The sequence below is a fragment of the Protomyctophum parallelum genome, assembly GCF_964188405.1.
Source record: "Protomyctophum parallelum genome assembly, chromosome: 7".
Classification (NCBI taxonomy): Eukaryota; Metazoa; Chordata; class Actinopteri; order Myctophiformes; family Myctophidae; genus Protomyctophum; species Protomyctophum parallelum.
Genome location: NC_139705.1, coordinates 10,449,770 through 10,462,747, shown reverse-complemented (window position 1 = coordinate 10,462,747; position 12,978 = coordinate 10,449,770). Strand labels below are relative to the sequence as shown.

The 12,978-nt window shown below is 50.8% G+C and overlaps 1 protein-coding gene across 1 annotated transcript in view; it reads left to right on the top strand.

Moving 5' to 3' along the window:
• xkr7b (XK, Kell blood group complex subunit-related family, member 7b) overlaps nt 1-12,978 on the top strand; it is a 57,435-nt gene extending 44,457 nt beyond the window's left edge. The window contains exons 3-4 of the mRNA XM_083768550.1: nt 10,993-11,212; nt 12,071-12,978. Coding sequence (XP_083624676.1) covers nt 10,993-11,212; nt 12,071-12,887 — 1,037 coding nt within the window. The 3' untranslated portion in view covers nt 12,888-12,978. The remainder of the gene's footprint in view (nt 1-10,992; nt 11,213-12,070) is intronic.

Sequence of the window (12,978 nt, the reverse complement as noted above, 5' to 3'; positions counted from 1 at the left end):
GTAACCCAGAGTTTATCTAAGCTCATCTCGCTCAAGAATCGCCTAAGGGTGTACATAAACCCCCCGTATCACTACCACCAGTTGAAAAGGAGGCCCGACCCGGGATCCCTCCCCCAGCAGTCCCCTGCCCGTGGGGAGAAGGAAAGGCAAGGAGGCTATCTGGACCACAGGCCCAGTAGACAAGAACCTATCCAAGGAGCTAGCCAGCGTAGACTGTCTAAGCACTCAGACGCGGGCTGATGGTACCCCATCTTATATGGATCTATCTCCTGAAGTGCGCGTGTGTGACCGTTGTTCCCAACTGTCCCATCACATAGCGGCAGCTCCCCGGAACGGCGTGAGCAATTCCAAAAGATGCCACGTCCAAGTTGTAGTACGTGGCGAAAGTCGAAGGGGACGACCAACTCGCCGCCGTACACACATCCTGAAGTGAGGCTCCCTTTGCAAGGGCCCAGGATGCAGACATGCCCCTCGTAGAGTGAGCCCGCAAACCCTCCGGGGGGTTGTGCTCCTCTTTCGGCATAAGTCAACTGTATGGCTTCCACAACCCATTGTGAAAGTCTCACCTCGGTTATGGGAGTCCCTCTTCTCTGAGGGTCCCATGCAACAAACAACTGACTGCCCTTCCTAAAGGCAGCAGTCCTGTTCACATACAGTTTCAGTGCCCTGACAGGACAGAGACTGTTCAGTCTCTCGTCCTCCCGCCGATGCGAACGGGGGCGGGTGGAAAAGCCGCCAAATCTACCGGAGCACATCCGGAAGGAAAATTCTTAGGCAGGAACGACAGGTTTCGGCCTGAGCGAAAAACCCTGTTATCGTTCCCACTGAACCTCATGCAGCTTGAGCTCACTGAGAGCGCATGCATGTCACTAGATCGCTTCGCTGTAGCCAAGGCGACCAGCAGGGCGGTCTTTAGTGAGAGAAATTTCAAACCCACTGTGTCCAGTGGTTCGAAGGGGGCTCTTGACAGAGCGTGTAGCACCAAGCTAAGGATCTAGATTCCGGCCGAGCACGCTTGACACCCCTCATGAACTGACGAATCAATAAGTTCTCACTTATTGGTCTGTTGTCCATACCCACATGGTAGGCCGAACGGCCGCCAGGTTGAGTTTGACCGAGGAGTTCCCCAAGTTTCTATCCAACAATTCCTGCAGGAAGGTTAGGATAAGAACCACCGAGGCTTGAAAAGGAACCACCCGTTCCGGCCTCGCAGCACACCGGCGCACAAACACGTTTCAAGCCGTGTTGTACCGCTGTCTAGTTGAAGGGGCCCTGGCTCCCAAAATCGTCCCAATGACTCTAGGGGGCAAGCCCGTGGCTACTAGGGTCGACCCTTCACCGGCCATACCCAGAGATCTAGGTCCTGCGGGCGCGGGTGGAATATCTCGTGACCCGCCTGGGTAAGCAGATCCCTCCATAGAGGGAGCTGCCAGGGCCGGTCGTAGAGGAGGGGACAGATGTCCTGCCTCCAGGATCCTCGGGCTGGCGCCACTAGGAGCACGCTCGAGCCCTGAACCCTCACCCTGGCTAAGGTGAAGGGAATCAACTCCAGTGGAGGAAAAGCATAGAGTAGGCCCTGAGGCCACCGATGTGCCATCGCGTCCAGTCCCAATGGGAGCAGTCAGGGAGAAGAAGAGTGGACACTCCTCGTTCCCGCCTGCAGCGAACAGGTCTGCCACCGGTGTCCCGAACCTGTCCCAGATCTGTTCCACTACACCCGGGTGTAGGGACCAGTTGCTGTAGCGGAGGGGACCTCTGGACAACAGGTCTGCACCCGCGTTCAGAAGTCCCGGGACGTGGCAGGCTGTCAGTGACAGAAGACGTCTGTCGCACCAAGTCGAAAGCCTGTATGCCAACGTGTGCAGGCGTAGGGACCTCAGTCCACCCTGCCTGTTGATGTAGCACATCGTTGTCGTGTTGTCGGTACGGACGAGGACATGACAACCCCGTATGAGCGGCTCGAACGCTTGCAGCGCGAGGAAGACCGCTAGGAGTTCCAGATAATTGATGTGGGCGGACCTCAAGGTTCCATCCCATATCCCTCTGGCTGACCTGCCTTCGTGGGTGGCCCCCCACCCACTCAGGCTCGCGTCCGTAGTGACGACCTTCCTGGTCAACGGTAGACCAAGGGGGACTCCCTCCGTCAGGATCCGTCTGTCCGACCACCATCTCAGGGCGAGCGTGCATTCCCCGGGGATTGTCACTCGCCGCGAGAGGAATCTGGTGGGCACCCGTAGAGACCTCAAACAGCGCTGAAAGGGTCTCATGTGGAGTCTGCCCAACCGCACCGGAGAGATGGCCGATGCCATCAGTCCCGCCATACGTAGGCAGATCCTGAGTGGCAGTCTGTGTCCTCTCTGGAACAGGGCCACGCACTTCAGGAAGGCGTCGATCCTCTCCGGGCTCAACCGAGCCGTGAAGGAGACTGAATCCAGTGCTATGCCTATGAAGTTGATCGACTGGGCGGGCACCATAACACTCTTCTCGTGATTTATGGTGAACCCTAGGGAGGACATATGGGACACCACCCGAGTGGTGTTCCACAGTGCCTCCTGTGGCGAGCCCGCACTCAGAAGCCAGTCGTCGATGTAGCTTGCTACACGTAGACCTCGTCGCCGCAGAGGGGCCAGAGCCGTCTCGGTGCACGGTTGACGAACACCCTGGGGCTCAGGGACATCCCAGAGGGGAGAACCGTGTACTCGTACACCTTCCCCTTGAAACCGAACCTCAGGAACTTCCTGTGAGGTGGGTAGATAGGGATGTGAAAGTAGGCGTCTTTCAGGTCTATAGACGTGAACCAGTCGTTCAGGCGTATAGAGCGCACGAGAGACTTGGCTGTCAGCATCTTGAAGCGGAAGGACTTGAGGTACCGATTGAGAGCTCGTAGGTCCATGATTGGACGTAGCCCCCCCCCCCCTCCTTCTTGACCAGGAAGTAGCGTGAGTAAGACCCGCTGCGACTCTGGCTCAGGGGTACCTCTCTGACAGCCTTCTTCTCCAGCAGAGTTGATCTCCTGCTGGAGAACCTGACCCGCCTCACCGCGTGCATCGGAGTAGAGGACTTCTCCGAATGCAGGGGGTCTCATAGCGAACTGGAGCCTGTAACCTCTCGCTATGGTGCGGAGAACCCAAGGAGACGCTCCGCACAGTTCCCACTGTGTCAGGCGACGCGCAAGGGGGTTCTCCATCGCCAGGGGAGCGCGTCGTCGCGCAGGGCTGGCGCCCCCTGGTGGACCAGAGAAAATTTCGGCATGACCCGTCCTGCCAGTGGCGTTTAGGCCCGCCACAAGGCCAAGGTCCCGCCCCACTGTCGGAGAGCCCGGGGGCTACTCCTGGCAGTGGGTTCATGTCCCCCCGATGTTGTTGTCGTTGTTTTTGTTTTAATGGCGTGAAGGCCTTCATTACAGGAAATAAAACAGGTACAACATTGGAAACAACAACATGTCGATGATCGGCTGCACCCGTGGTGATGCTCCGCATCGTGAGCCCCCGCCTCTTCCTGGGCGGTCTGAGTGTGAGAAGAACACTCGAATCCAGGCTCGGGGGGGGGAGGGGAGACGTCTGGTCTCGTCTCCCCTGGGATGGGGACGGTGTCACTTGCTCTGTGGCTCCCCACGGCCTCTGCCCTGGCCTCGTCTGGGGCCATGGGGCGGGCGGCCGTGGCCACGCCCAGCCGGGCGTCTGTCACGGTTGGGGGTGTCGGCCGAGGCACCGGACGGTGCCAGCTGGCCTCCTGCCCTCTCCTGGTGGGGCTTGGAGCCAGAGCGGCCACCCCTACCACCGCTGGTGTGTTGGGGTTGGCGTGCGGAGGGAGCTCTTGGAGGAGCTTGCTGTCCGTCGTCCACCTTGAAAAGCAGCCTATCTAGAATGCTAAGCATGCTAGGGTGGCATCGGCCATCCAACGAGGTTGCTACTCCCGACCTCGAAAAGGTTAGCTAAACAGCTAAACAACCCTAGCTTCACAATGTACATACCTGTAATGTTGAGGGAAGCAGTCGGTAGTCGAGGGTCGCTGGGGAACCACGTCGAGTGAGACTCGTGCCTTTGGCCGCTGCGTGAAGTAGTAGCAGCGGTAGTTGTCGGTGAAGGCCTAGGACTGCATCCGACATCTCGTTGTCGCAACCACCCGGCTCGGGGGAGCCTCGTCGGTGGGCCGATGAGATCCCGCTGGAGGGAGAGCAGCACCCAGAGCCAGCCGGCGAGGCCTGGCTGATGTCTTGGGTCTGGCTCCACAGGCCTGTTTACCAGTGTGGTGAAGAGCGTGTGGAGCTTGTTGTTGGCGGTCCGAGCCGCCTTCCTGGCAGGGGAGGAGCCCAGGGAGGACTCGTCATGGTGTCTCTGAGACGCGTCAAGGTTGAGGGGTCTGGAGAGAGAGGACGAGGTGGTGGGCCTAGGCCTCGAGGTTTGGGGCTGGTCGGGACAGCCGGGCTCGGAGGTGTCGACCAGGGACCTGTCTTGGTGACTCTTGACGCGTGAGATGCGTCAGCTTTTCTCCCCGTCTGCGAAGCAGAAGCAGCAGGGGTAGAGACCAGAGGTCTCGAGAGCCTGGCGAGCATGCTCTAGACCCAGGCAAACCATGCAGCGAGAGTGACTGTCCTCAGGGGACAGCAGGTTGCTGCATTTGCATGAGAAAATTCCCGGTGGCGTTCCTCCTCGGGAACCCGGGAGGGCTGTTGTCACCCCTGCTGAAGGTCCTCCTGGGTCTGGTTGTGCTGTGTAGCGTCACCGCCAGTAGCCATGTTGCCTAGTGTAGTTTTCCAACTGTACACTGAGGTGTAATAAGGCTAGAAAACTAACCAGGGTCTTCCGACACAGGGAAGAGTCTTGTAGGTCAAGCACAGTTGTAGCTTAAAGAAGGAACCAGCAGTTCAAGACATTGTAGAAGCACTTCTCCTTTAAGTTATAATATAAAATTATAAAAGAAGAAGGTGGTGGAGTAGAAGAGTAGGACTCGTGGTGCTCCACTGAAAATCAGCTGTCTAAACAGAGAGGACCACGTTGTGAAACTGTGGTGGCCAGAGAGGCTGTTTAGTTGCGTGAAAGAAAGGCGCCGGACTACGGGAAGGCCGCAAAGCCTGGGGCTCGCGTAGCGCGGCCGTCGGGCTGGTGCTGTTTAGGTCTGACGACACAGAGCGATGCGGCGGTTCGTTGGGTAGTGCGGGTTGCGTAGAGCAGGCCCGTGGCCTTCGATAGCAAAAACAACCGTGCCAAAAGGAAGCTAGAGAAGCTGTAGTCAACGCCTGACGGCTGGAAACTAGCTAGTGTCTAGCGGAGCTAAAAGGCTATAGCTGCGTTAGCGGGAGCTAGCTAACCTAGGAAGGCTAGCGAAGCTGCGGCTGGATAGCAAGCTAGCGTCGTAACCCGGCTACGGTGGTTGCTTGTTGTTGGTGACGCTAAAATCAACGCCTAGCGGCAGAGGATTAGCTAGAAACACCGGTAGCAAGCGAAACAGCGTTGCAGCTTGCTGCTTATGCGGGTTGTCTGTTGCCAGGGTTCTGTTGAAGTTGCGACTGAAACATACCCACTGAGGGTCCTCCTGGTCTGGTTGTGCTGTGTAGCGTCACCGCCAGTAGCCATGTTGCCTAGTTTAGTTTTCCAACTGTCCACTGAGGTGTAGTAAAGGCTAGAAAACTAACCAGGGTCTTCCGACACATGGAAGAGTCTTGTAGGTCAAGCGCAGTGTAGACGCAGCTAGAAATATATATATACATATATAAAAAAAATATATATATATATAATAAACATATTTAATACATGTTAAATGTATATCCAATATATTTAATAAATAGCTACAGGACCACAACAACAAACCATAGATTGCATATTACATATATAATATATACATATATATATATATATATAATAAACATAATACAAACAGTAGCTAGAGGCAACAGGAGTAGCAACAGGAGTAGCCGCTAGAGGAGGCTAGAGGTAGCTAGAAAGGCTGCTAAAAGCAGCTAGCTAGTAGCTAGGGTCTTCTACCAAACTAGCCGTGGGCCGTGAGGCCGTATGGAAGCCTGTGATCGCGTGGAGCGGGGGCTTCCGAGCCGACGGGGTCTTGCGACACAACGTAGTGAGAAAGAGCGTGGTTCAGCGCGGGCTGAGGGAGTCTGTAAAACTGCGTGGTAGCTAGTAGGGTCCCTAACAGTTTTCGAGGCTTTAGCAGCAGAGAAAACAAGGGAAAACAGAGCTAACAAGCTGGGGTTGCAAAACGGAGGCTTAACAACTCACCGTAGCAGAGCAGCGCAGGTTGACGTCCGCGGATCGCTTCTTTCCGACGAGCGGCTGTCTCGTCCATTGTCGGCTGGCTCTTGTCCAAGGGCCAGGCAAAGCTTCGCGGCTAACGTGAGGTCTTCCGACGCTGGTTAGGCTAAGCGAAGAGCTAAGCTAGCGTTTGTCAACGCTAATAGAGCTATGTTCAAGAGGCCTCTCGGCACTGCTTGAAAAAGTCCTAGAAACTTACCTAGTTTCTTTTTCTATGTTCGTGAGTGTAAGACCACCGGGTTTCCACCGCGAATTCCAGGGTACAAGTGAAGCACTCGTCCAGGGGGAATAATAGTCTCAACGGAGTTATGGAAGTGGTAGTCTTAGAAAATACATCTGTGTTAGCGCAGAAAAAGGCAGGAATGACGTCTTCTGGCTGTGCGCTGCTTTATAGGCTCTGGGCGGAGCTTGCAGCCACAGTCGTGACAGACAGCTGCACGACCCAATCAGTATTGTTTCGTGAGTATATGGATTTATTCTGTGTTGGCACCATGGAAATGGCGCCACCCTTAGGCGATTCTTGAGCGAGATGAGCTTAGATAAACTAGAGGACAATCAATAAGACCAATCGAAACGTGTATGCAAATACTCGGAACTTGCACATCTCCACCCCCCCCCAAACACGGGTAAAGAAACCAAAAAAACAAGGATACTTTGCCTAATAAATGTAACCATATTTAATGAGTTTAAATCAACTATATCTGTTGGAATGAAAACCTTCTTTAACATTCGAACTGTTAATATGGAGGAAAAAAAACGAAAAAACACAAAAAACTAAATCTAATTTATTTTCTGCCTTTTCATTCTAGCCGGGTTGAGCCTCATTTTGTGAGCCCCAGTCACAAATCATGACAACAAACAAATATTTTGGGCTTAACAAAGAAGAAAAACAACAAAAAATGTGTTGTACCGTGTCCTTTTTTTCTTCTTTCTAATTAATTGTTCGGCTTGTTGTCATGATTTGTCACGATCCGAGTTGGCTTTGTTCGAGGCTTACAGATCTTTAAATAAATACTTTTTGAAATGTCAATGGGAAAAATGCATGGGGAATTATTTCCTGGGCCTGTCGTCGTCATGAAAGGGGGCGGGACTGCGACGCACTACAGCTGGGATGGGTTAAATGCAGGGGACGAATTTGAACAGTTGAACGGACATTCCCACTAGGCCGAGGAAGAAATGCCACTTGAAAATGTTGAAATCATGGTGGCGCTATAACAGGCCGATTCTTGTTATTACCTATAACTGCACCGATTTGCGTAAAACGTTGTATGCGCACTACCACGAGATCAAGGAAAAACCCTTTGCCCTAGCACCACCAGGAGGCAGATTTTTGCAAAACATTTTATTTACTACAATTTTTTTCCTGTGGCGATTTAAAATCGATATTTCCAACCCCCAAAGCAACCGATCTCGCTGTCATGATCCGCATTTGCCATTTTAGCGTGTGGTACTGTATTATGATTTTCGTTCAACCCGCGATTTCTGTCTGTGTAGTGTCTATGTATGCGTTTACGACAGCCAGTAAGCCCGCCCACCCTGTAGACTGTCTCTGATTAGCTTACCCTGAAATCTGGCCCTACGTTAGCCAATCAATGACCTCTTCTGCCACGTGCTTTTATCAAGTTAGGGTGTATCAAGCCATGTGGCCTCAGAGGCTAGTATGACTGCACAAACGAAACTGTCAACACAGAGAGCGCTCTCTCTCTCTCTGCACTGCAGTCAGCAGCACAGAGACGCCTGTATGATAGACTCACGGAGCTGCGAGACTTTTCACTGATCACATAAGTTGACATAACGCCATAACGCGGGTAACGCTCGCACAATAACTATAAGGCCGTTATGGAATGGGGAAATGTAATGCGTTAGGTTACAAGTTACTGCAAATAGTAGTTACGTTATGTAACTTAACGCGATGTAAGGGCGTTAGTCACAACACTGATAGTCAAGTGATCAAGACGAATCCGTCCGATCTTTCATATTCAATCCTGATTGGCCAATTCCGAAGTTTAAACATTGCTAGCCCACAATAACCTACTGTACCTGACCTGGCGGAGACCTGTGCTCCGAAGAGCACTTATTCTAGTTATAGGATATATGGGCTGATATTTGGGCTGATATGGGCTGATATATGGACTGATATATGGACTGATATATGGGCTGATATGAATGTAGATGGAAGTGAATGGGTGATTGAAGTGAACATGTGATTGAAGTGAATGGGTGATTGCAGTGAATGGGTGATTGCAGTGAATGGGTGATTGAAGTGAATGGGTGATTGCAGTGAATGGGTGATTGCAGTGAATGGGTGATTGCAGTGAATGGGTGATTGAAGTGAATGGGTGATTGAAGTGAATGGGTGATTGAAGTGAATGGGTGATTGAAGTGAATGGGTGATTGCAGTGAATGGGTGATTGCAGTGAATGGGTTATTGAAGTGAATGGGTGATTGAAGTGAATGGGTGATTGAAGTGAAAGGGTGATTGCAGTGAATGGGTGATTGCAGTGAATGGGTGATTGAAGTGAATGGGTGATTGAAGTGAATGGGTGATTGAAGTGAATGGGTGATTGAAGTGAATGGGTGATTGAAGTGAATGGGTGATTGAAGTGAATGGGTGATTGAAGTGAATGGGTGATTGCAGTGAATGGGTGATTGCAGTGAATGGGTTATTGAAGTGAATGGGTGATTGAAGTGAATGGGTGATTGAAGTGAAAGGGTGATTGCAGTGAATGGGTGATTGAAGTGAATGGGTGATTGAAGTGAATGGGTGATTGCAGTGAATGGGTGATTGCAGTGAATGGGTGATTGAAGTGAATGGGTGATTGCAGTGAATGGGTGATTGAAGTGAATGGGTGATTGAAGTGAATGGGTGATTGCAGTGAATGGGTGATTGCAGTGAATGGGTGATTGCAGTGAATGGGTGATTGCAGTGAATGGGTGATTGCAGTGAATGGGTGATTGCAGTGAATGGGTGATTGCAGTGAATGGGTGATTGAAGTGAATGGGTGATTGCAGTAGTACATGTGGCCACGTTGCTAAGCAGCCTCAGGGACCATTAATTACATTAAATATTCATGCCTGTTAATAATGCAGAATTCAGTCTCCAATTAGCAATTAATCACACTGAGGCAGCGTTAAAATTAGAGGAACAGATGACTAAAATGACTTAAAATTCCTTTTAAAATAATCCTGCCCCATAAGGTATAACAGTATAGAGTTAAAGGACCGCTCAGGATCTTGCTGTGTGGTACATATTTCCGTAGGGACTCTGTGTGCATGCGTGCATGCGTGTATGCGTGCATGCACAGGCAATAGCGTGTATGCGCGTGACATCATCATCATACCCGGAAGTTATGCGGGAACGCCTACTGAGTGGCAAAAAACTACTTTCTGGCCTTCATAGCCCATACATCCAAACAGAAAAGTCCTATATTTGATTGCATTAAATGACTTTAAACAACATTAAATTCACTTTGTCACTCATTTTGCCACTCGATCTGCCATTCACTTTATGCATGCGCATACCCTATAGCATCTACTGCACTCTCTGAGTATACACTCACACAGATGAACAGTGTTATGTGTCTCAGTGTGTTGTGTTTTCTCCGTTTGTGGTATGTGCTCTCTCAGTGTGGTGTGTGTGTGTGTGTGTGTGTGTGTGTGTGTGTGTGTGTTAATAGTCATGTGCACACTGCGGAGGCCTCGAGGTAGAACTTTGTCTTTTGCCTTTCTTGTTCTCTGACCTCGATCCCCCTCTCAGCAATTGGTGTAAATAACAAATATTTGGTTATATTCAAAGTTTGTATAAAACCACATTCTATACAACTACTTCACTATGAATTTGGGTGGTGATCGTGTTGATTGGCTTACTGCAGTACTGTGAACCACAACCACACCAACCACTTAGCTGTCTGCATTCTGCATTATAAGTGTTGCAGTCTACTAAGGCTTACAAAATAATATTCTCAAGGCTTTTTTCAGTTGAACATGTTTGTTCAGCGGCACGGTCCGTCAACGAAGTGCAGCTCTTTGCCCATTTTGGGCGGGAACCCCTTTTGGTGTCAGCATTATGTTATGCTTTAGCTATTCTACAAGCTAGCAGATCTACAAGCTCATAGCGTGCCACCGAGTGGTGTCCTACGAGCTTGTAGGTCTGCTATTTTTGAAAAATCGAAGAACGACTGACATAGAAACATAGCTTTTTCAGAAAACTGTCAGGATGTAGAAGACATTTTTAGAATCTGATCTCAGGTCAAAATGGGTTAAAAGTAATACAATGATCACTAGTAATATACAACGCTTTGCTTGGTGTCAGTTTATCACAACCTGATATAAGTCACACACGCCAAAACCGAACAAGTTCTCTGTGGACAAAATAGTTTCATACACAAATGCAGCCCAGCTGTTTCGTGTGTCAAACTTTAATCTCCATCCAACATTGCCGTAGGCCTATGCCTTTGTTTTTGTATCACCTCTCCAATGCTTTTGACATGAATTTGTCTCTGAGATATATAAGAGAGGTGACCTCAGGTGTGCAAAAGGACCATTTCAACAGAGAGGTAACCTGCTCTCTGAGGTGACCTATAACCTCCACAGACAACCTTTCTTCCATATAACTGTGCATGGTACATTGCTAGTATACAGCATCAATCACAATTTGCGTCTCTCTCTCTCTCTCTCTCTCTCTCTCTCTCTCTCTCTCTCTCTCTCTCTCTCTATCTCTATATAGGTCTCTCGGCCTCAGCGTCCCTCGTCTCTCTGGCGTGGATGATAGCGTCCTACCAGAAGGTTCTCAGGGACTCTCGTGATGACAAGCTGCCCATGTCTTACAAAGCGGTCGTAGCTCAGATGCTTTGGCACTTCTTCACCATCGGAGCGCGTACTGTCGCCTTCGCCCTGTTTGCCTCCGTCTTCCAGCTCTACTTTGGCATCTTCATCGTCAGCCACTGGTACGTCACCTGGTTGGTTTTTACTAGCCCATATCAATTTGGGTCTGACTCGGCCATGGTACCATCGTGCCAGCCTCTCTGTTCATAAATTACATAATAAATCAAATTAAGTTCTAACAAATTATTGTTATTATACTATATATCTTATATACTCCTTACACAGACGCGAATAAGTCTTTCCCTGACTTCCCCGGGTAGATCCACCTCAAAGTGAGACGACGGTGCATATTCCTATCAATTCTTAACTGTTAATTCTTAACAACAAAATGTTAAGTCTCAAGGTCGATTTTGATATCAGACAGGCTATTTCTATTAGTCAAGAATAAACAATGTGCATAACGTTAACCGTGTAAGTTCTATAGTCCAATTGTCATTGCTTCTACCTTTCTGCAAAGTGCAAACAGTCCCACTTGTAGAGTTTATTACGACGGTACTTGTCAACGGTGTCAACATTCTGCGTAGCGCGTATGCATTGGGTAGCACTGTAGCAGCAGTGTTCTTTCAGAACGGGGAGGTGGGGGAAATTGGGAAAGGGGGGGATCTACCCGGGGCAGTCAGAGAAAGACTCCTTCGCCAGTGTCGCCACACAGATTCAAAAATATTCAAATACAATACAATACAATACAATACAATATTGTACTTAAGGTGTCTTAAGGTGCTCTACATGCTGGCTAACCATTAGAAAAACCCTCCCTCCTTCAGCACCACCATCTTTGAATCCTATTGCCATTACCAATACTAATTCCCTGTTGCGTATGCCACTTTCATCCTAGCCTGCCTATATAAATACAGTCGTTACACACTAACAGTAGCTGCAGTTCTATCTATCCTAGTCAGTGTAATCTGCTGTGTGTCCAGGTGTGTGATGACCTTCTGGATCATCCAGGGAGAGACAGACTTCTGCATGTCTAAATGGGAGGAGATTATCTATAACATGGTGGTGGGAATAATCTACATCTTCTGCTGGTTCAACGTCAAGGAGGGCCCCAGCCGCCTGCGCATGACCGTCTACTACACCGTCACCATGGTGGAGAACGCTGCCCTCACGGCCGCCTGGTACACCTACCGTGGCCCGCACACCTCCGACTCCTACGCCCTGGCCGTGGTCTGCATGGTGGCGTGCAGCTTCGCCCTGGGGACCTTCTTCATGCTGGTGTACTATTGCCTGCTCCACCCGGACGGGCCCGTGCTGGGCTCCAGGTGGGGCGGCTGCGTGGTGGAAGAAGGGGAGGGCGGCGAGGGCGGGGTGGGGGGGGTGATCGACTCCTGCCTCACCCCGTCCCAGGGCTCCCAGACCCCGGGAGGGGGATCGGACAGTGCCGTCACCAGTCCCCCGAGAACCCTCCCCAGGACTAGAGACACCGGGGAGCCGGTCCCCGGAGAGAGGGACAGGGACAGTTGTGTGCCTGTCTTCCAGGTGCGCCCCTCGCCTTCTTCCTCTCCAGCGCTTCTCCACAGAGCTGCCTCCTCTTCCTCCCGGGCCCACGATGGCCCCGTGATCCGGATTGACCTCCCCAGGAAGAGGTACCCAGCCTGGGACGCACACTTTATCGACCGGCGGCTTCGCAAGACCATCCTGGTCCTGGAGACCACCTCACCTGTCAGTCCTCGGATACAGTACAGGAGTTCCATGATGGGAAGCAAAGAGGTGCTGGAGTACGAAACCACAGTCTAAAGGAACCAAGATGGAGTTCCATCCTTACAGAATGTGTTATGGGATTGTGGCACAGGTTTCTCATTGGACCCAGTAGACCTGTAACATGGAC